The sequence below is a fragment of the Aspergillus melleus genome (genome assembly GCF_016097325.1).
Source record: "Aspergillus melleus strain CBS 546.65 chromosome Unknown contig9, whole genome shotgun sequence".
NCBI classification, from domain to species: domain Eukaryota; kingdom Fungi; phylum Ascomycota; class Eurotiomycetes; order Eurotiales; family Aspergillaceae; genus Aspergillus; species Aspergillus melleus.
The window spans coordinates 536,884-558,779 of record NW_025763378.1 but is presented as its reverse complement, the minus strand read 5'-3'; the positions used below and the strand labels follow the sequence as shown (position 1 = coordinate 558,779).

Genomic DNA, 21,896 nt, shown 5'->3' with positions numbered 1-21,896 from the left:
CTACTCCGTATGTTTAGGGAGTATTCTGATATACGACATACCAGCAAGACGCAGAGCAACCAACTCAGTGTACACAGTGAATGCCTGAGGCAGTTTTCCTGGACTAAGCAAAAGACACCTCAGGCAGGCTACCGGAAACAGCGTGCCGAGCGGATCGATTGGCGGGTCGTCCGGAAGCCACACACTCTTTGATTTGTCCACGCTCTTATCATGTGTAATTTCCATGATTAATGCAATGACGGCATAAGTGGGCTCGCAGTGGCAGTGAGTGAGTCGCTGCAGTTGCACTCTGCACTCTGTCTCCGTCTCTCGTCCTCTCGTCCAACGCCCCTCTGTCAGCATGACGTGACGGAGTGCATCCATTTCACAAACAGATATCCTCCGTCGAGACGGAAGAACAGGATGATGTCGGTCGTCATATCCTAGAGAAAATCCCGGATGCTAAGACAAAGCATAAACGGCATTTGGCTGGTTGAGTTCGACGGTGGCACGCCGATCGGACCGCCTTGGCCCAGCTTTTCTGGAATTGTTCGCTGCAGCTTTCTTAGTTTTTTTGCCACTTTCCGGTTGTACTGTGCCATGTAAGTCCGCGGATATCGATGATACCTTACTTCCGCGCCGTATGCTACCGTTTGGGGGAAGTATGGCCCGGCGCGTCTGGACCGTGGGAACTGCCCTCCAGGCCTTCCAGGCCGACCATCCATCTGGTTCTCGGAGGCATCAGAGTTCAACCCCATGACCGACCAGGAGCAGAGATGCTAGGGCTAGGCGAGTCTATCGCGACATGGCTTTCAAGTTTCCTTCCGGGGGCAAAGCGACCATGGGAATGTCTACGGTGTACTGAGTATCTCGGGGTGGGCGAACGCCGTGCCTGTACGCCGAACCAGTGACAAGTGACAAGGCCAATGTAACCCGATGACCGGTGGACTGGCAAGAGGCGGTTAGTCATCGCTTCGGCACCGAGACACCGACGCTCGAGGAATCTTCCGGGACCCGACGGGTTTCATCTGGACAGACAGAACAGAGGGTTTTGCCAAGGGAATTACATCAGGTTGAAATGGCAGATGCTCAGAACTTACTCGAAAGTGGACTGGATAGCAAGCAGAAAAGCGCATAAGAAATAAGAAAGACCAAGAGAATCTACGGCTGTACGATGTAACTATACGGAGTATGCATTGCCAACCAACATAATAATACTAGAAGAATAATTCACGCACAAACCCCTGTGGATCCTCCACGTTTGGCCCCTCTTTTTCCTGGCCATTGAGCCTGGCGATTACCGCATTGAGGGGATCCACCAAGTCAACTTGCTTCGGACGGTGTGTCCGCCAGGTTCCATCGGCGCTTCCTGCATGCCCAATCATCGCCTCGCGCATGAAATCATTCTCATACTAATCTTTCCTAATCTTCCCAATGTGTCAGGACCACCCACGGACTACCTGGTCCTGTCCTAGTTCATCTACTAGACTTCTCCAGTCTTAGACTAGAATATATCCTTTCCCACCATCCCCCCCATTCTGCTAATCGGAACCCCATTCTCGTTATCTGCCTCCCTCTGAGTCTCTTCTCGTGAACTCTTCCTTCCTTCCTTCTTTCTTTCCCTTCACTTTCCTATCTCCTTCTCCAGTCTGTCCTCCCGACATACGATGATCCAACAGTTGACATCTCTACTCGATTGTCACTCGTGCTTGCACACCTTCCCTCGCGTCCATTCCCCGGCCGGGAAAGGTCTGCCGCTGTGAAGTGCTGTTGACTCGCCCATCTCTTCCAATTCCATCACCAATCGGAAGTTAAACCTTAATTATCTCGACCTCGTCGTTCCTGATATCTCATCCCTCATCCGTCACCATGAGTCTCCGTCAGAAAGTCCGCAGAGTGTTCCAACGCACTGGAAGCCGCTCCAAATCCAAGGACAATGGCATCAAGATCGAGTACTACAAACGCCATGAGATCCCCCGGTCCAAGTTCAAGGGTCCGTTCGATCGAGAACACCAAAAGAAACTCGCCGCATGGTCGTTCGAGGACGCCCAAGCCGATCGACCCCGTTCGCTCGACCTCTCGCTGTCGCCTTGTACCACCCTCCCGGAGCATCTGCGACCACGCTGCCCCGACGACGACGATGTGGCTCCCGATCAGATTGCCTCCCCGGCTCCTGAGGTGACCGTAACTGATGGTATGTGGGACCTTGTCGTCCATGACGACCCTCCGTTCATGACCCGCCATCACGATGAATCGATGAGTGACAGCGACCTAACGATTGATAGATTCTGCCATGCCAACTCTTGAAGATGATTACGCTCATGATCGAGACACCGACTCGGGCTCGTCTTCGTCTACCGCCGTCGATTCCGACAGCTACAGCGCCTCGTTGATGACGCTGCTTCCGGAAATCTTGCGCCAGGACTCCATCGCCCAGATCAAGGAGTCGATACGTTACACATCACCTGCCATCCGGACCATCTCGCCACCACCACTGTCTCCCAAGGGAACCTGCATGCCTTTTTCGCCGGATGATTTGACACGGGCGTTGAACGCCGTGCAAATCTGTGGTTAAACCAGCAAACCTTCTGGCAAGATTTGATTTTTTTTTTTTCCCGCCAGGGTCCCTGACAACATATTTTCACCTCTTTTTTTCCATTTCTATCAACCCACACAATCTCGACAATATTGTGTGCGACCAATTTTTATCCCTTCAATCTGAATCCGCAAAGCGGACAACCCTCCTCGTTCACCGGGTCGTGTTCGGGAGGTTTCGCGTTAACCGGACCTGGACCCATAATCCCTCCACCAGTCGCGGCCCACACAAAACACGGTCGAGACGTGAGGGGGGGAGAGGAGAGAAGAGACCGGAAGGACAACCATCTCCCTCTCCGGGTCTGGGCCGCTCTTATGCATGAAACGAACAAGGTTTCAAAAGCGACTGATCTTTTTTATTATCTTTTTAATTGCATTGCGATTGAGCGTATACCCGCCTAGAGGCTCTCTCTGATTTGTCATGATCCATTCGGTGAAGGAATTCGCTGTTAGTTCTTAGGTATCTTACAGAAATGGACTACCGGAATGGACAATGGACTGACTGTTTTATCTTGTCGATGTACTGTTTATGCGACTTGACTTATGTTAGACGATAGAAATGCATGGCACTTACTGTACTGACTGGTCCTTTCTGCGTTGGATATTAGAAGGAAAACGGATAATATGCGCCAAGTCAAGTAACGCATTCCCTCTTTCCCTACCTCTTTCTTTCTATCTCATTCATCACGTACAGCATGCTAGCCAGCCATATTCCCCTGCCTCTGCCCTTTTAGCCCACCCCCTCCACTACGGTGTAAGTACTCCGTGCGTGGTCACCATTCCCAACCTAAGTCCCATTTATCAACCCGTCAAGTCTGAAATGAAAGGTTGACCCCCCCTGTAGGTGATCGTCTGTAGATAGTTTCTTACGCAGATAGATCTACAGAGTAGTTAGATAAACGGATCAACGCCAAGACAATAACATCCCGGCCTATAGGTTTTAGGTTTTAGGTCTTGATTCATGTAGGCACATGATGGGATGGGATTGGATTGGATCGACATTCGAGAGTCTAGTCTAGTCTAGTCTAGAAGAATTCGGTGATGAAGATGAGGGGTGGTAGGTCGTAGTCATGTGTGAATGAAACCCCGCTCACTAGTTACTGAGTACGGTGTGCTTGGGTAGGTGGTTAGTACGGAGTACGTAGGTGATCGTCGTTTGGATTGGATTGGATTGGATTGGTTTGGTTTGGTTTTGGTGGTAGGATATGTTATCTTATGAGTTATTGGCCAAACTTAGTTACCGCTTATATCTAGAGTAGTTATACTTGTTTTAATGATAAGTAGTTGGTAAGGAAAGTGCTGGTTTTCTTTTAGAGTAGAATCGAAATTAGAATTGTGGTGGTGGCTTGGTGGCGGTTTATCTTCGATTAGCTTAGCCTGAGGTAACTTGCTCACAGACAACATGACAAGCATACTTCTTTCTTTAGGTGTATATTGTTCCAATAATAGATACCAGGGCTTAGTTGTTTTATCGGATAAATTTCCTATTCTACTCTGAATTGAAAAAAGTGAAGCAACTTCCCTATCTGAGATTATGAGATTATGATGCGATACATACTTGAAATGTTGATCGCCACATACATACATATTTCTCCCAGTGTCCGTCCAACTATAGATATATCGCTCCCATAATTGTAGACACAAGCGTACAATCATCCCGGACACTACTTATCAACTACGAATTCTTATACATGCATTTTTCCATGCCAAATCATCAGACGGACAAGAGCAGACAAGACATGCTGCTCAAGATCCCAGAACACGTTGATGTATGGAAATGGGTGAACTTGTTAATGCCTCAGGCATAGATATGTTAACATCCATGGATCCAGAACCCGACCTCGCCACGGTGATTCGCACGCGGAATATGAACATGAACATGACCATGAACATGTAGCATGAGGTAACTCACTAACTAACTCCATCGTCTACATAAAGACATATATAGATTTCCAAAGTCCTATTCCTCAGAAAGCAAAACAAATAGCCAGGGATATACGCACCCGACCGGTTCAAGCCAGATACTCAAGTAAAGGGTTCTGCCAACTTCATCATAACGCAATCATGAAGCATGAACCCTCGAAATAGGTAGGTAACGCCACCGACAAGGATCCATGATGCAATATCTAATATAACCAGGTAGGGTGCAGATGCTGATCCGTGTAGAAAGGACGATTCATTGGTGATGGAAAGCTTGGCCGTCGAGCTGGTTGGTGAAGCTTGATTTATGCGTTTCCTGTTTGGGAAGGACGCATGTGTGGAATGTTCATGAGGTCAGTTATCAAATTGCGATGGCGAAGGGAGGGATGATGGAGTTTCTGGTTTGGGGGTTGGACTTTGAGAAGGGAGAGGGAGAGAGATTAGATGGGTGGGTGGTATAAAGTATAAATATGGAGGGGATTGTGGTTGTGATTTCCAAGATATTATACTCAAGGGAAATATATACTACTACTAGACTACTACCATCTTTGGAACGATTCTTTGGCAAATTAGCTGAATCATTTGTGAATAACTGACATCATGCTCACTGCACCTCTCCAACCGTCCAATATCCTGTCCAAGGATCCTCTCCACCAGAGAGAAACCACAGAGACAATCCCATCGACCCTCGCCCAATCATGGCCAACCCCCGAGTCCATCAGACAGATCTTCATTCAGCGAACCTCCGAAATCGCCAGAAAAGGATACATGGCCACACCCCCAATACCATCACTCGACCTCTCGCGCACCCGCTTCGGCGAGTTCGGCGGCCAATTCGCCCCAGAACTCCAAGTCGAGCCGCTGCACGACCTCGCCGCCGCCTTCCAGTCCACCATCACCGATGAGTCCTTCTGGCAGGACTACCTCGCCCACACGGACTTCTGTCCGACGCCCCTGCACCTGGCCAAGAACCTCACCCACCGCGCCGGAGGCGCCACGATCTGGTTGAAGCGCGAGGACCGCAACCCCTACCGCGGCAGCCACTGCGTGCGTAGTCTTGTCGGGCAGGTCCTGTTCGCGAAGCGCCTCGGGATGCGCGAGATCGTGACGGATTGCGGATCTGCAAGCCATGGCATCGCGTGCGCGAGTCTCTGCGCGGCCCTGGGTCTGCAATGTACCGTGTTCATCGGCGTCGATGACGCAGCGCGGCAGTGCGCCGGTGTCCAGGAGATGCAGCGACTCGGGGCAAACATCGTGCCTGCGGAGACGGCCTCCGGGTGCCGGACGCTCAAGGCCGCTGTGAACTCGGCGTTCGCGCACTCGCTCACCGACCAGTCCTCGATCTACTACGCCATGGGGGGCCCTATCGGCGCGCACCCTTTCCCTGTGATTCACCGGACCTTTCAGGCGTTGTTGGGCGAGGAGGTTAAGATCCAGCTTGCGCGGTTGATGGGGCGGGAAGGGGACAGCGCTTCGCCGGATGCGCTGGTCAGTCCGTTGGGGATGGGCGCCGCGGCGACGGGCCTGTTTTATACGTTTGTGGAAGAGGACGACGTGCGGTTGGTGTGCGTGGAGGCGGAGGAGGCGGCGCCGTTGGTTCACGGCAGTGTGGGTGTTTTGCATGGCTGTCGGACGCTGGTGCTGCAGGATGAGAATGGCCAGATCAAGCCGTCGGAGGCGATTGCGCCGGATATGAACTTCCCAAGTGTTGGTCCGGAAGTGGCGCACTGGAAAAGTATTGGCAGGGTGGAAGGGAAGACGGCTTCGGATGACGAGGCGATGGAGGGACTGAAGGTTTTGGCTGAGGAGGAGCAGGTCACGGCGGGTTTGAATACCGGGTATGCGGTGGGAGAGGCGATGAGGTTGGCGAGAGAGTTGGGACCGGGGCAGAACGTTGTGTTGCTGGTGACGGGCAAGGATGATATCCAATGAAGGAGATTCTGTTTTCGGAAAGGTGAGTATTCTTGATGGTTCAACGTAAGCCCATTAGATATATAGATTGTGCGAAGATCACGATTGCCAGGTAGAAACGATCATATATGGCTCATATGGCCAATTCATTGCATTTTTTGGTATCCAACATCCGAGTCATCAGTCATTGCAACATCCGAGTATACTGCTCGGTCTCTATACATTTCGATTCGGTGCGCTTACTCTTCCTGAGTAACCGTCATGTCTAATACCTCCACTCGTCCCCGTCCGCGGGTCTCATTGCCCACGAACTCATTCAGTCCCTTGAACGCTCCTGGTTCGGCAAATCCAACGACCTCCCATTCGTCTCCACCGACCACTTCTTGCGTCTCGACGGACTCGATGTAGCTCAGGATCTTGTCCTTGACGTTGCCGGGGTTTTTCGCCGCTGCCGGTTCCGCGTCGGACGCACCGGCTTCATCTTCGGAATCTTGTCGCTTCGACTTCTTCGAGCCTTTACCACCCTTCTTCGACTTGGACCCACCGGACGGGGCCTCCTTTTCCTTGCTTGGCCCTCCAGCCGGCCCTCCAGCCTTGACACTCTGCTTCAAAAGCGACACAGGGCAAGTCACTCTCAGTCTCATACGCGCGCGCATCACAGGGATGGGCTGCCACGCAATCAGCGCCTTCATGGCCTCAAGCGCCTGACTCTTCGCCGACTTGTTTGGGGTAACACCGGTCCACAACGGCTTCTTCGGCTGCGCAGGACGAGACTCCTCCCCGGCTGCGCCATTCGCATCGCCGTTATGCTGCTGACCCTGCGACTGCTGCAGCTGCCCGCTCGCCGAACTCAGTTGATCCAAAGCCTTGGAGATCATGCCCGGTGTATACACCCGCTTAGTCGTCGGATCAACCAGTCGTCCCGACACTATATCCAAGACCTCCTTCTCCACTCGCTCGACAATCTCTTTCCGCTCGCGCTCTCCAACCTGCACTTCGCCCTTTCGGAGGATTTCTTGCAGGATCTCGTCGGTGGGAGTGCCGGCTCCGAAGGCCTTGGCTAGTTCCGCGGAGGGGGCCGTCTGCGCCTTGGATACGGAGAGGAAGATGGTAGGGACCTGCAGGACATTGTCGAGATCTTTTTCGGCGCCGGAGCGGTACTCGAGAAGTTTGTTCTTGTAACAGGCTAGTTCGAAACGTTTTTTGCCTGGGTTATGCGCGGTTAGCGGGGTTGCGGGGCGGAAATTGTTATGAGGAATTCTTCCTCCGACAGAAATACATTCAGCAGTCGCAGTGTTGTAGTTGGGGCCAACAGGCAGACGTCTTGCAGGAGAATGGGCTCAAAGATACAGGGCAAGAATGCAATGTGAGACGCTGGACAAACCTTTCTTTAGTCTGACGACTGATACATTCGTGAATTTAATCTGATTCGAGGGTTGATTGATAGGCATCTTGCACGGTGCGCTTTCCAACGAAAACGCAACTTTCCCGAGGATGAGATGGATCGGCAGGGAGACACCGAGGAATCCAGAATATCGAGGGGTGGAAAATTTGACAGCTGATGACGCCAAAGAATTCCTGTTCGGAGGCACCGCCCGCCTGTCTCGTGATTGGCCCAAAGCGGCAATGACGCTGGTCCCGTGCCGCGCGTGACTCAGCACACCGCATTCAGCACGTGACTTCGTCACCCCGGAGAGGCACCGCGCCGTGATTGGCTGCCTTGGCTATCGGCGTCATCGGTGCCTGCCATCCCCAAGGCCGACCTACATTCCTCCTTCTCTCCATCATCTCCTCTTCATCCTTTCTCTCTTCTCTTCCCAAGGTCGCTGGTGTTTCATCGGCTACTTTTCTTCCACTTTCTGCTGTTATCAACTGTAGGTTGACTGTCCCCTTTCCTTCATGCCTCTCTCTCCCCCTTGATAACCGGTACTGATAAGCCAGCAGCTGCCCCAGGCGTCTTGACCGCAAGGTCCCCTTCTACTGTTCTTGCCCGTTTCATCACCCTCCCTACCCTTTTCATCACATTTTGACCTTGATTTGACCTCAAATCATCGACAATGAGACTCTTGCCAGCTACTTTGCTGGTCGGAGCGGCCACTGCCGCCGTTCCCGCCCAGCAGGTCCTCAACCAGCAGGTCATGAATGGCCAGCCCCAGGAGGAACCTGCCGTGAAGGAGAAGGGCTTCGCCGGTGCTCTCCACAACTTCCAGGAGCAGCTCGAGACCCTCTCCGATGAGGCTCGTAAGCTGTGGGACGAAGTCTCCAACTACGTTCCCGAGGCTATGGACCACAACCCCGTCTTCTCTCTGCCCAAGAAGCACAACCGTCGTCCTGACTCTCATTGGGACCACATTGTCCGTGGCTCTGATGTCCAGAAGATCTGGGTTGACACTGTCGAGGGTGGCAAGGAGCGTGAAATTGATGGAAAGCTGGAAGCTTACGATCTCCGTGTCAAGAAGACCGACCCCAGCTCCCTCGGCATTGACCCTGGTGTTAAGCAGTACACCGGTTATCTGGATGACAATGAGAACGACAAGCATCTGTTCTACTGTACGTTCTTCACGAAATCGACCCGATGTGTTTCTAGATTGCTAACTTCTCTGAAGGGTTCTTCGAATCACGCAATGATCCCGCGAACGACCCCGTCGTTTTGTGGCTGAACGGTGGCCCCGGCTGCTCCTCTCTCACTGGCTTGTTCCTGGAGCTTGGGCCCAGCAGCATTGGCGAGAACATCAAGCCCGTCTACAATGATTTCTCATGGAACAACAACGCTTCCGTGATCTTCCTTGACCAGCCCGTCAACGTTGGCTATTCCTACAGTGGCTCTGCCGTCAGCGACACTGTTGCTGCGGGCAAGGATGTCTACGCTCTTCTTACTCTCTTCTTTAAGCAATTCCCCGAGTATGCGAAGCAGGACTTCCACATTGCGGGCGAGTCGTATGCTGGTCACTACATCCCCGTGTTCGCTTCCGAGATCCTGGCTCACAAGAACCGCAACATCAACCTCAAGTCTGTTCTCATCGGCAACGGTCTCACCGATGGTCTTACCCAGTACGAGTACTACCGTCCCATGGGCTGCGGTGAAGGTGGCTACCCCGCTGTCTTGGACGAGAGCGCTTGCCGGTCCTTGGACAATGCGCTGCCCCGCTGTCAGCAGATGATCCAGTCCTGCTATGACTCCGAGAGTGCGTGGGTTTGTGTCCCCGCCTCGATCTACTGCAACAATGCCATGATCGGTCCCTACCAGCGCACCGGACAGAACGTCTATGATGTTCGTGGCAAGTGCGAGGACTCGAGCAACCTCTGCTACAAGGGCATGGGATATGTCAGCGACTACCTGAACAAGGCCGAGGTTCGCGAGGCCGTGGGTGCCGAGGTCAATGGGTACGATTCGTGCAACTTCGACATCAACCGTAACTTCCTCTTCCATGGTGACTGGATGAAGCCCTACCACCGCCTTGTCCCTGGTCTTCTGGAGCAGATTCCTGTCTTGATCTACGCCGGTGATGCCGATTACATCTGCAACTGGCTGGGCAACAAGGCCTGGACCGAGGCTTTGGAGTGGCCCGGACAGGCTAAGTATGCCTCTGCCGCTCTGGAGGACCTCAAGGTCGAGCAGAACGAGCACAAGGGCAAGAAGATCGGTCAGGTCAAGTCCCACGGCAACTTTACCTTCATGCGTATCTACGGCGCCGGTCACATGGTTCCCATGGATCAACCCGAGGCTGGCCTGGAGTTCTACAACCGCTGGTTGAGTGGTGAATGGTTTTAAGGGCTTATTTACTTGAGATATTTGCCATGGTGATCCTCATGGACACCTAATCATACTTCGGACTGCTTTGAATGGTTTCACGTTTGTTCAGATGTATGACTATTCATGATCGTATACAAGAATATATACATAGTACAATTGCAACTTGCGTTTAATTGAGCAACATTCTTTGGGCTGGTCTCGATTAACACGGCATTAAGAGGTATGAAGGCGACAGCCGACCTAGACAAGGGACAGGATAATAGTATGCCATCCGCTGGGCAGGCAAATTCTAATTTGATCAACGATCACCGCGGTCGTCCCCTATGCATCTAAGGCACCCACAGCATGCACGGGGATACCTGCTACGAGCAGGCCCTGTACGAATGTATATTGTGCCGACATACTCGGATCAGATGGAAGAAGTGTCGAAGGCTGGCCAGTCCCTGCAAAGAAGCCAGCACCCACTACGCAAAATATCAGAACGTGGAATTTGATATTCATTTCATATTGGTATGATTCTTTTGACTTTTTAATGGACCCAAATCCGTGATATGTAAACAGGTCCCCGTTTCGTAAAGTACCACACCAACGCTTTCCCTCTCCCTTCCAGCGAGCAAGAAAAAAAAATAAGTTGAACCCTCTCAGATAGTTTAGCCCTTCTTCTTGCTGACACCGACGGTGCGTCCGCGACGGCCGGTGGTCTTGGTGTGCTGACCGCGCACACGGAGACCCCAGTAGTGACGGAGACCACGGTGGGAGCGGATCTTCTTCAGGCGCTCCAAGTCCTCACGGAGCTTGCTGTCCAGACCGTTGGACAGAACCTGGGAGTCCTTGCCGTCGGTGATGTCGCGCTGTCTGTTGAGGAACCAGGTGGGGATCTTGTACTGCGTGGGGTTCTGGAGGATGGTGACGACACGCTCGAGCTCTTCGGTGGTGAGCTCACCGGCACTGTTATTGGAGATCCATTAGCGAGGGTGTTCTGTATTGGACTTTTTATCCTTTTCGATAATGTGCGATGTTGCTGTGGAATTTCTGCCTCCTAGGCGGAGATGTTCGGATTTTGAGGTGGCCTCCGTAGAGGGAATGGGCAAACGTACCGCTTGTTAAGGTCAACATCGGCCTTCTTGCAGACCAAGTTGGAGTAACGGCGACCGACACCCTTGACCTGAGTCAGGGCGTACATGATCTTCTGCTTGCCGTCAACATTGGTGTTGAGCAGACGCAAGATGTACTGGAAGTTCGTCTTCTCGCCGGACACGAGCGCTGTAGGACGGAAATAAAAGTCAGCCATCTGGGGTTGCTAATTTGTTGAAATCGCTTCTTTTCGATGCCGCTGCTGCTGCGACAAAAGAAAAATCCATTTCGATGCCGTTCCTGTCCGCTCTGAAAAAATTCCTTGCTTTCTTCTTTTCTGTGCGAATCGTATCCATAATTCGGGTCTCATGTCGATTTATGCCCCAATGTAATCCCCCCCCCTTCAACAACTCATCTTCCTTCCCATTGTCCAGATTCTCCAGAGCGAATCAAAAACAGCAGCAAAATGGACTTCAGAACGCATGATCGGGAGCATAGGAATGGCACGTACACATGATGGGCGATGGCGCGACGGGACCGCGTTGATTGTCGACAGCGAGAGGGGTGAGAAGGAGGTGAAATCGACTCGCTGGGCTTTCCAACTTTGCTCGCCCGTTGTGGGATCGGGTAAAGATGGCACTAGCCTGTTTCGGGTCTTGGTGCGCTCGAGGGCTCGCTTGTGCGGCGCTAGGCCTAGATGGGACTAGCCTCTGTGTTCCATTGGCGGTCTGGAATAGGGTCACGTGAAAGCAGGTGATGAGTAAGTGAGAGCTTACTCAGCTGTTTGTAAACTCATCTCTACGACGCGGTGTTGGTGCACTTGATTTGTGCTTCCTGTCCGACTCTTGATGAAAATATTTTTCGATGTGGAATGTGCATCAGGCATGCTCATTGAAAAATCTGTGGCTATATTCAGTCTACCAACTCTTGATGCAGTAGCCAAAAAAGCTAGCGACATTCGCAAGTCCGAAGCATACCTGGAGCAGTAGGGGATGAAGCATGAAAATACCTGCTGTAGTTGATTTGACCGTTGGAGGACCTAGCAGCTTGCAAAAAGTCGTCTATCTAACAGTCTTTTAGATTATGTGAATTGAGCCTGGTGGCACATGATTTTCATTTTGTCTTGCATCTGGAGGATTCATCCTTCCTGCACTCTTCTCCTACCATCCCAAGTCGCTCAAATAACCACGATGGTCATCAGGACAAACACCTGAGGAACATCATTCTTGGCCTAAGCCTGAATAATAAAAGATGAGGCAGTGGCTTTGATGATGCTGGGTGATGAGTACCACTTGAAATACCGTCCAGATACTCAAATCCTAGTACCATCTAGATTCTTTGACCATGATTGAGTGACCTAGCTCTGTCTCATCTCTTTGTTAACTGGTTTCTTTGGAGAGCATGACCCGGCAGGTGGATTGGACAATGATTGCCTGCATTCAGGTCGTCACTATCCTCATCTCAGTACTTAACCATGGGCCGGTAGACATCAGCGGGATGACTATTGGGCAACTATGATTCTTTGATCGGAATCTCTGATTCTAATATTTCTTTCAAAGATAACGCTGACTGATCTTCAGAACTCGGGATCATTTTTAGCTCAAACGCACCCGCAGCCCATTGTGGAATTTGGTGAAGACAAAGAAATTCTTCAGAGCCTTCTGCATTGGTATCTCTTTGACGGGATCACGATCCCTGGACGGAAAATGACGAAAACTGAAGATGAAACAATCAACTTTCAAAGAAAGACAGGATAGCATGATGGCCCGAAATCAAAAGCCCAAATTTCAATGGTCAATCCACCGATTCGAACAAATTGGACGTCATTGACTAAAATAGTCCATACATGATCCGGCCCTATTTGTGCCTCCTTCAATAGGAATAGGCGTCAACGGCGGCACTGCATCCCGGACATTTATTGAACTGAACTCCCCGGCTCGTTTGGAGCCTCGAACTTGAACCCCCTGTGAGAATAACGGACATCTCCCTACGTCCACACCTATTGTCTTGGAAAGGAAAAGGTCCCCTTCAGAGACCCTTCTGCCTTCTATCGAGACAGAAGATGCCTGCAAGTCTATTCAGCGACGATGAGTCGCCACCTCCCTCTCCTGTGCTCGAGTACCCCAAACTTCGACTCAATGACCTGGTCGACCCTCCAACAGACTGGCAGTTCCTGGGAGAGGCTGTGCAGGTGACCATGCGTGCTCGTCGATTCCCAAAACCGCGTTTGGAGACCATAGTGAACCACCACAGCTGGGGAATCGACATGGGACTAGCCAAGCGTGCAACGATTGAGAAGCTTCTAAAAGCTCTTTGGAAGTTGTTCTATCACATGGCGCCTGACCATCTGCCCACGTCGTTTGCCGAGTTCGCGGACTTTTCCAGAGATGCAGGCCCTCGGTTGCTCTCACATACTATTCAGATTGAACGCGTTCCTATTAGCAGATACTATCCCCAACCGCCAGAAGATAGTAAAGCTCTGAGTTCGCGGTTCAAGAGACCGAGTGACGCTCCAGCGTCAATATCCGATAGTTATCTCGAGCGGATGTCTTACCCAGTCTCTGGCGGGCCGATTGACCTCGATGCCACCGAAGACGAGGAAGAGGGAAAGGGGGAACAAGAACAAGAAAAAGAGCAGGAGCAGGAGCAGGCTCGGGTGGCCCAAAAAACCAAAAGTCCACCACGATCGGCATCCAGTCGCCATAGCTGCACTAGCCAACCCCTTCAGCCTGAAAGACATACCGCTCGACCGCTCCCGGCTAAGAATGTCGTCGAGATAGTCCAACGGATCGTTATGAAACTTGCAAATGCGGACCTCGAGCGACACCACACGGCTACTCGGGCTGAACATCCGTGTTTGGTGGCGTCCGAACCACAAGCCCTATTGAAGACTATTGATAAAACGGTTCCTGCGACGGCCCAGGTGAGGCTTTTATGGAACCGTGAGACCGATGAGATGACACTGCATCCTGATGGGCGTGACTACCCCTATCGAGGTCGCGGTCCCGTGGGCACGTTCAACACAAGTGCCATTGATTGTGTTATCGTGGCCGCTAAACTTCTTGATGCTGGGTCTACGGTAATCGATCGCTGTAACAAAGGGTGGCGCGCACAGTTAACCCCGTTAGAAGCGGCATTGATCAAAACGACTGAAGTTGACTGGGATCTCTGTTTCACTGACGAGAGTGAAATGCTGCGGAATAATTTCTGGCATGTGGTGGATGACAGCCTGCCTGAAGTCTGGGCGGGGGATATCCATTGGCTGCAGGGGATTTGGACCAGGGCGACGGCCAACTTCGCTCAGTTCCATTTCACCTACTACGATCAATTTCGTCCATGCGAGTGCAACCCCGATCGTGAACGTGGGGATACCACGGGGCCATGGAAAAATACCTTCATGCAGCCATCTGAAGTCCCAGAGGACGGTGAAGGGCCTGTCACGATGCATACCCGTCTGGCGCAGGAATTTGCTTTCAGTGTGCAGGTGGATTGCGACGTTTGTGATACCCCCAACGCCATAACCCGCTGGCGAACCTTCGAAAGCCTCCCTGCGCGCTTGGTGACCATGGTTGATCCCGATGTCCCCGTGACGAAACACACGCAGGATCTCACGTTCGAGGTTGAAACTTTTGCGAAGCGAACGTCAGTCACATATCGCTGGGTGGGTGGGATATACGAGTACAAGGGTCAATTCCGGGTCTTCTGGGCCGACAACCGCCCCGGCGAGGTTGACCATGGCGAGGTCCGCATGTACGACGGGTCCAAGAACTTGGGAATGATTGTTGGAGGCCTTTCGTACGGTCACCCGAGCGAGAGAGTCCCCTACGAGTGGTGGACTAGAAGCGCCATTCCCCTGGTGTTCTACGAACGGGTAGACAACGTCAGCCCCCAGGTTTTGAACACGGTAATGAGCTCGGTGGGGTCAATGGTAGAGGCTGTAGAGAACAAGATGCTTCTTGCCGATGAAGTTGGTCCCTGGGCCCTATTCAATAATGATGTCTCCGAGCAGCCCGGTCAGTGGGTTTTCCCCAGCGCCGATCTCTTCAATCTCGCGCCTCCGGTCAACTTTCTCGCGAGCCCTGTTTCCGAGCAAAGCTATCCTCTGGGCATGCAGGACTCGCCTCGGGACGATGTAGTTCTATACTCGCCTCCCTTGACTCCGCGAATTGAGGAATATCCCGCTTCACCGCCGACGGGTTCAATTCCATCAATTCCTTTAAACTCACTTGGTCTTGAGAGGGTCGGGCTTGGGGAGACTGGAAGCAACCTCGATTACCAAGCTCCTATTATGCATAATATGGTGTCTCAGCCTGATCTTCCAGCTTCTGATCTCCCCACTGCAGATCTACCTGGATCTACTCAGCAGCACCCCTCCGACGCAGAACTGTTTGAGAAGTATGGTGCCAATTACACCTGTGCAAACTACATGAGCGATTATTACAACGCGGCCATGAAAGTCTACCACATGATGAGTCAAAACAATGGCGACACTAGCAATGCTGCCAGCATCAGCAGCGTCAATTTTCCACAGTGGAACCAGGGCAACACGTATGGGGTTCCACAATACTGGGCAGGCAACAGGAATCAGCTTCAGACGTACCAGCAATTTCAGCAGCAGCAATTCCAACAGCAGCAGCAGCAGCAGCAGCAGCAGCCGCCGCCTTCTCCTACAGGGTCGCATTCCAAGTCACGCTCGCACTCAGGACAGGGAAGCGCCGTCGGGTTAGATGCAGTTCGCCGTGCGTCACAGGCTTCTTCGCAAAAAGCGCGTCGACGGACAGGTCATCGTAACGACAATCGTAACGATAATCGCAATGATAATCGCAATGATAATCGCAATGATAATCGCAATGATAATCGCAATGATAATCGCAATGATAATCGCAATGATAATCGCAATGATAATCGCAATGATAATCGCAATGATAATCGCAATGATAACAAGCGAAAGCGAGGATCTCCTGATCGAAAAAACAAGAGGAAGAAGAGGAACCAGAGGTTCAAGAAGAAAAGGCAGGCTATCCAGGCGCTCGCTCATCGGCCGAGCTCTCGTCTTCGGACACCCGAGGGTTGGTAATTATCTTTTATTTAGTTAATTTTCCCTTTCTACATTTTTTACTGTCACTAGTATATACCTGTCGGGTTTCAGTTTTGGTCGTGTGTTATAGCTCGAATATCTTGGGTCTGATTATAGAGTGGTGCTTTTATGTCGATTTCCAGTGCAATGCAGACTCAATCGCATGATTTTCAAGATGTACCAGCACAAGACCGAGGATTTGATCTCTCCCTTTCTAACCGAGGGTCATCGTCTTCAGTTAGTCATGAACTCGCTTATTTCTGAATTAATTAAAGGCATCCCTGCACAGCTCTCGATGCAGACTCCCTCGGGCCAATAACGCGGCGGGCAAAGGTCAGTCAGGGCGGCCCCGTTGTTTTCCCCGCATTTCACTCTTCCCCGGCTTTTCCTCACTCCCTTCTCTTCTCCTTTCTTTCTTTCTCCTATCTCCTATCTCATTTCATCTTTCCATTGCGATTATGTTTGAAATCCTTGGGTTGTCCTTTCCTTCATATTAGAAGATTCATTGATTCAACGAAACTATGCTTGGTATTCGAAACAAATCGGTTCTAAATCTAACAAACAACGCAGGGCCTTTCCCAGACCTTGCTTCTATCTACAATAACAAACATCAAAGCTAGTTCGATCCTCTATAGACGGGCTCGCACACATGCATCCTGCTTCTTAGGTGGTCCAGTGGGGGTATTGCTCTTCTTCGGTGCAGACACGTATCCGCCCTTGACGTTGTCCGTGTTGACGATGGCGCCCTTCTCGTCACGTCGAATCCCCAGTTCGACCAGCTTGGCAAAAACCTTGGCAAAATGATCGAAGAACAGATCCTTGTCCTCCGCATATCGCTCCACCCATTGCCGGAACGACGGGTCCGTGATCAACGAGATATCGGTCGGCAGCATCATCAACGGCTCGTCATCCTCGTCGGCATCGGGATCCACATAGTTGAACTGCTGCACGCCGTTCGACAGCGTCCGCGGCTTCCACTCCAGCTTGAGAAGCAACTTGAAGAACTGATTCGAGAACCGAGTCGGGTTGTTCACCCACGGACCCTCGAATCCGCTCCGATCCATATGACACCGTCCCAGATTATGTCCGCCGGCTAGCGCAACGATCTCCTGGTCGTTGAATCCCATGCGGTAGAAGATGAATCGCAGGTGGTCAGCGCCCTGGGCTCCGTCGGGCAACCGGCCTCGTGGCGGCACCTTCGAGTCGTCGACTAGATCGGTCCGACCGGGCTTCCAGGGAACTTTGGGACCGCCCATCTCTTCGACGGCCACTACGCCGGCTAGCGTCCATAGGTCCGAATATGTGATCCAGGGGTTCTTTTCCTTCACCGGCTCCAGGAAGGCTCGTCCGTGTTGGAGACCTGCGTTGGCGGGGTCGCCTCCTTCGGCTTCGTATCGCATGCCGGCGCCATTCGAACCGCCGGTGTCTGATTCAGCGTCGTAGGTACCTGCGGAGTGCCTGGAAGGAAGTCTGTTAGTGGCAATTCCTGATTGAAGAGGACGACCACAAAAGTCATCGGCGGCGACAAAATCAACCAAAAAGAAAACAAAGAAGACGACAAACTTACCATGCCAAACGAACGAAAACCGGACCAGCGCTACCGTCGTCATAATCGGGCTTCTTCAGTTGGGCGACAATGTCGCGTCGCACGGCGCTGTAATCCCCCGGGTTGCTCATCTCGGCCGATATTTCGTCCGGGGTAACTGGCTCGGATAGTGTGGGTCGGAGAAGGGGGCAAGATGCAGGAAATTTCAGCACGACTGCGGATGAGAGTCAAGGCAGCAAACAAGTCAGGGGAATGAGAGAAGAATGACAGAGAGTCCGGGGAAGGGAGATATGAGGAAGTGAGAAGTCTTTCAATTCGGGAGGCGTCGCCATTCTGCTTCCACATGAAGAGAGGCAAGAGTGGATCCGCGGTGCCGAATCAATATTTCTGGACATTTGGCCGACATCCAGATGCCGAGGTTCATTTTCCTGCGCTGACCACGCGTTACGGCTACTGCTATCGTGTTGACAATTTTCTTTGGGCTTGATAAGAAACCATCCATGGTTTTGCATGTTCCCGTTGAGATGATTTGAAAACAGTCCCCTTCTGTCTAGGAATCTCCGCAACACCGCTGCCATACAAATTGTCGGCGACATGGAAGTTCGTTTACTAATTCGGGACTCGGAAAATACTTAGAGTTGGCGCATCTATTCTAGATTTGCGTCACTCAGGGTCTCCGGTCTCGTCTCGTTCCGCCTGGGGATATCCCGACCAAAAGCCGCCTAATGTGAAAGATTAACCTCGGAACTTGGGTTCCCGATTATCGTTGGCAATTGACACTATCGATTCCGACAGATTGCTCAGCATTTGGTTTCAGACTGGTCAATGCCTTCCGATGATGAGGGTCTAGAATTTAGTCTCTGCTAATATTTACATTCCAGCATCTCTGGATCAGGGACAACCGACACTCAGTTGTATCACAAGATGGGCCCGGGCACATGGCTGATTTTTAAGGTTGTCGCCACTTCTTCCGCTGGGCGCTGATATCGTCGCTTTTGTGACTGGCTGTGGCTGATCCACCCATGTGAAGATGTTGAACTGTGGTTCAGTGCTTACACATTGAGATGCTGGCTAATAATGTTACAGAAATTGGAATCCTAGGGGACTTGACAGTGCTCTACAGACGATGACTTTTTGCAGTTATTCATCATTGTATAGGTGTTTGCAACACCACAGATAAAAATTACCTATTCTAGATATCCATGTAGGCTCAATTTGTTACTGCATCAGTGCATAGTCTATGATATCCAAGAAATATACCTCTTTGTAGATCTATCTCAACCAACATCCTCTAAACAAAAACGCCATCCATCCCCTTCTAACAAAACCAACCCAACCCCCATGTAAATATCATATCGAATTCCTCTTACCCCCATCCCTACCCAACCCAACTCGTCTAACAACCAACTCCCCCCTTCCCCTACCACCATTCCCCGACCTTAACCTCGACCTCATCTCCTCAAGATACCTCACCCTCTCCCTCCACCTCCCACTCACCTCCATCGCCCTCCCCAACAACCCAACCCAGCACCTCCGCATCCACTTCCTCTCCGCAATCCACCGTCTCCTTCTGCGCTCTGCGCGCCTCTCAGCCCTCCGGACCTGTCGCTCCAGGTCTCTCGAATGGCGCTCTTCTACGTCCAGGATCAACGCGATCACGTCTTCGATTGGGGCGGTGTGTTCGGCGTCTAGGACGGAGGTTTCTAGGAGGTGGGCGATTCGGATGAAGGCGGTGGAGATGTCGGTGGCGATGCTTTTGAGGATGTGGTGTTTTTTTGTGCTGGAGAGGTTCGAGAGGGGGGTGGGTGTTGTGAGGAGGGTTGTCCAGTGGGTTGTTGAGGAGGAGGAGGAGGTGGTGGTGGTGGATGAGGGTGACGGTGAGGATCGGGGGCGTCGGCGTGGACGTCGGGGAGGCATTTTTTTTTCAACCTTGTTTGAGTGATGGAGTGTTTATGTGGTAGAGAGTGTTGGATGGATCGTAGAGAGTAAGAAGAAATGTAGATGAGAGGTGGGAGGGTGTAAGTTAAATGTAGAATTAACTGCAAGGGGAGTGCTCTACATATGGATAGAACGTGGGACGAAAAAGATTGAATGGGTAGGTTTGTTTGATATGATGCCATTTTGATTGTTTGTGCTTTTTTTTTTGTCTATTCTTTTTTATTCTTTATTTGCTATGCTGTGTTTGCGATGGTATGACTTCAGTGTAAGGTCTATGCGATATTGACTGCCTGTTTGGAATGGTTTCAAAGTGACAACTGCAGGACAGTAGCCCTGCCACATTAGGCGAAACAAATAAGATACTGCAGTCAATCTCTGAACATTGAGAGACCACTCCTAGATCATCAAACAACAGTCGTGGCTGTACCACGCAGCCACATACGCTTGCATGCAAACACCCAGCCATTCTACGCATGCTCAATTCCATCCAGCAAATCAAGCCTCCTGCTCTTTCAGCACCCGCACGATCGCATCCCCCACTTCCTTGGTCCCCGCCTTGCCTCCCAGATCTGGCGTCCGGATACCTGCATCCAGCACCGTTCGCACGGCGTCTTCCACCCGTCGTGCCTCGGCTTCCATGTTCAGCGAGTAGCGGAACATGAGCGCCACGCAGAGGATCATGGCAACGGGGTTGGCGATGTTTTGGCCTGCGATGCTGTTTGTTTGGGGTGGGCGTTAGTTTGGGCACTTGCATGGAGGGGTAGGGTCTGGAGCTAAATATAGATGGACAAACACATCGACAAGGACAAGAACAGAAAGGAAGCGAGATTATCTGGAATCTGCAAACAAAGAAAAAGCAGCAAACTTACGTCGGCGCAGACCCATGCGTCGGCTCATACAACCCATTGGTCTTCTTCGTAGCTCCCGGTCCACCAGGCAACCCATCTAGACTGGCACTTGGCAAAACACCCAACGTGCCGACGATCGAGCCTGCCTGATCGGAAATCATATCTCCGAAAGTATTGTCGGCCAGGAGCACGCCGTTCAGGGCGCGCGGGTTCGTCGCAAGAATCAAAGACGCCGAGTCGGCGAGCTGATGCACCAGCTTGACCTGAGGATATTCAGTGGTGATGGTTCTCTCGACGACGCGACGCCAGAGCCGCGAGGAGGCGAGCACGTTGGCCTTGTCGAGCGAGATCACTGGCCAGGGCGGATCGTGGCGTAGGGCGACCTCCGCGGAGAGACGCGCGATGCGTTCGATTTCGGGGGTCGAGTAGCCCCATTCGTCCATTGCTGAGAGATGACATTGTTAGTATGTATGCCCTGCATAGCGCAAAGCAGGTCAGGACAGCCACGTAGAAGGACTATATACCGTAATCATCATCTTCAACCTTCCGTCCAAAATACGCCCCTCCGCAATTCTCCCTGACCACCACAAAATCCACCCCCTCGATGATCTCATCCCGGAACGGCGTAAACTCCCTAGACACGGCGCGACTCGGAGAATCGGCCGAACAAGGTCGCAAGTTCGCATAGATATCCATGGCCTTGCGCAACTGTAGCAGACCTCCCTCAGGCCCATCTAATCCACGCCGCGCATGGTCCCATTTCGGACCACCGACCGAGGCGAAAAGCACCGCGTCCGACGACAGTGCGGCATGCTTGACATCCTCTGTAATAGGCTTGCCGTGTACATCGATGCTGCATCCGCCGATGAGCTCCTGGCGGAGGTTGAAGCGGAGAGCTGGCGAGGTGAACGCGTTCAAGACTTTGGTGGCTTCGGTCATGATTTCCGGACCGATGCCATCGCCGGGAAGAATGAGTATGTTGTATGTTGTTACGGTCATCTTGACAGTTTTCTTCGCGTTTGTTCGTGGTGTGGAGAGCAAAACTTGGGGCGACGTGATGCCATCTTATACTTAGGACTAAATCATACAGCCTACTTCGGATATCGGTCATTAGACCGATAATGCGGGGAAGTAACGCCTGAGGTACGGCTTTGCCCCGATTATAGAGCCATCGATGTAGATCTGCACTTGGCGTGGGGTTTTGACATATACCTGTCTAGAGAGACTCAATAGACTGGGATTGGGATATCCTTA

At 51.8% G+C, this 21,896-nt stretch overlaps 8 protein-coding genes across 8 annotated transcripts; 4 read left to right on the top strand and 4 right to left on the bottom strand.

Annotated features, from left to right (window-relative positions):
- Nucleotides 1–1,848: 1,848 nt before the first annotated feature.
- On the top strand, nt 1,849–2,554 carry LDX57_012882 (uncharacterized protein; the record flags this gene model as incomplete). The annotated part of the gene is made up of 2 exons (XM_046094630.1): nt 1,849–2,173; nt 2,265–2,554. 2 exons carry the CDS (start codon nt 1,849–1,851, stop codon nt 2,552–2,554), a joined length of 615 nt encoding a protein of 204 aa, XP_045950609.1.
- Nucleotides 2,555–5,094: 2,540 nt separating this feature from the next.
- On the top strand, nt 5,095–6,426 carry LDX57_012881 (tryptophan synthase; the record flags this gene model as incomplete). The annotated part of the gene is made up of 1 exon (XM_046094629.1): nt 5,095–6,426. One exon carries the CDS (start codon nt 5,095–5,097, stop codon nt 6,424–6,426), a length of 1,332 nt encoding a protein of 443 aa, XP_045950608.1.
- Nucleotides 6,427–6,644: 218 nt separating this feature from the next.
- On the bottom strand, nt 6,645–7,283 carry LDX57_012880 (guanine nucleotide exchange factor SDO1; the record flags this gene model as incomplete). Its single annotated transcript, XM_046094628.1, has 1 exon — nt 6,645–7,283. One exon carries the CDS (start codon nt 7,281–7,283, stop codon nt 6,645–6,647), a length of 639 nt encoding a protein of 212 aa, XP_045950607.1.
- Nucleotides 7,284–8,462: 1,179 nt separating this feature from the next.
- cp3 (carboxypeptidase C PRC1) lies at nt 8,463–10,177 on the top strand (the record flags this gene model as incomplete). The annotated part of the gene is made up of 2 exons (XM_046094627.1): nt 8,463–8,955; nt 9,012–10,177. 2 exons carry the CDS (start codon nt 8,463–8,465, stop codon nt 10,175–10,177), a joined length of 1,659 nt encoding a protein of 552 aa, XP_045950606.1.
- Nucleotides 10,178–10,809: 632 nt separating this feature from the next.
- On the bottom strand, nt 10,810–11,450 carry RPS18 (40S ribosomal protein uS13; the record flags this gene model as incomplete). The annotated part of the gene is made up of 2 exons (XM_046094626.1): nt 10,810–11,107; nt 11,257–11,450. 2 exons carry the CDS (start codon nt 11,448–11,450, stop codon nt 10,810–10,812), a joined length of 492 nt encoding a protein of 163 aa, XP_045950605.1.
- A 1,808-nt stretch (nt 11,451–13,258) lies between these two features.
- LDX57_012877 (uncharacterized protein) lies at nt 13,259–16,310 on the top strand (the record flags this gene model as incomplete). Its single annotated transcript, XM_046094625.1, has 1 exon — nt 13,259–16,310. Exon 1 carries the CDS (start codon nt 13,296–13,298, stop codon nt 16,308–16,310), a length of 3,015 nt encoding a protein of 1,004 aa, XP_045950604.1. The 5' UTR covers nt 13,259–13,295.
- Nucleotides 16,311–16,939: 629 nt separating this feature from the next.
- Nucleotides 16,940–17,920, bottom strand: LDX57_012876 (peroxidase; the record flags this gene model as incomplete). The annotated part of the gene is made up of 1 exon (XM_046094624.1): nt 16,940–17,920. The coding sequence occupies one exon, from the start codon at nt 17,918–17,920 to the stop codon at nt 16,940–16,942; it is 981 nt and encodes a 326-aa protein (XP_045950603.1).
- Nucleotides 17,921–20,289: 2,369 nt separating this feature from the next.
- On the bottom strand, nt 20,290–21,664 carry LEU2B (3-isopropylmalate dehydrogenase; the record flags this gene model as incomplete). The annotated part of the gene is made up of 3 exons (XM_046094623.1): nt 21,167–21,664; nt 20,664–21,087; nt 20,290–20,509 (listed from the first exon to the last, which is right to left on the bottom strand). The coding sequence occupies exons 1-3, from the start codon at nt 21,639–21,641 to the stop codon at nt 20,290–20,292; spliced, it is 1,119 nt and encodes a 372-aa protein (XP_045950602.1). The 5' UTR covers nt 21,642–21,664.
- Nucleotides 21,665–21,896: the final 232 nt, after the last annotated feature.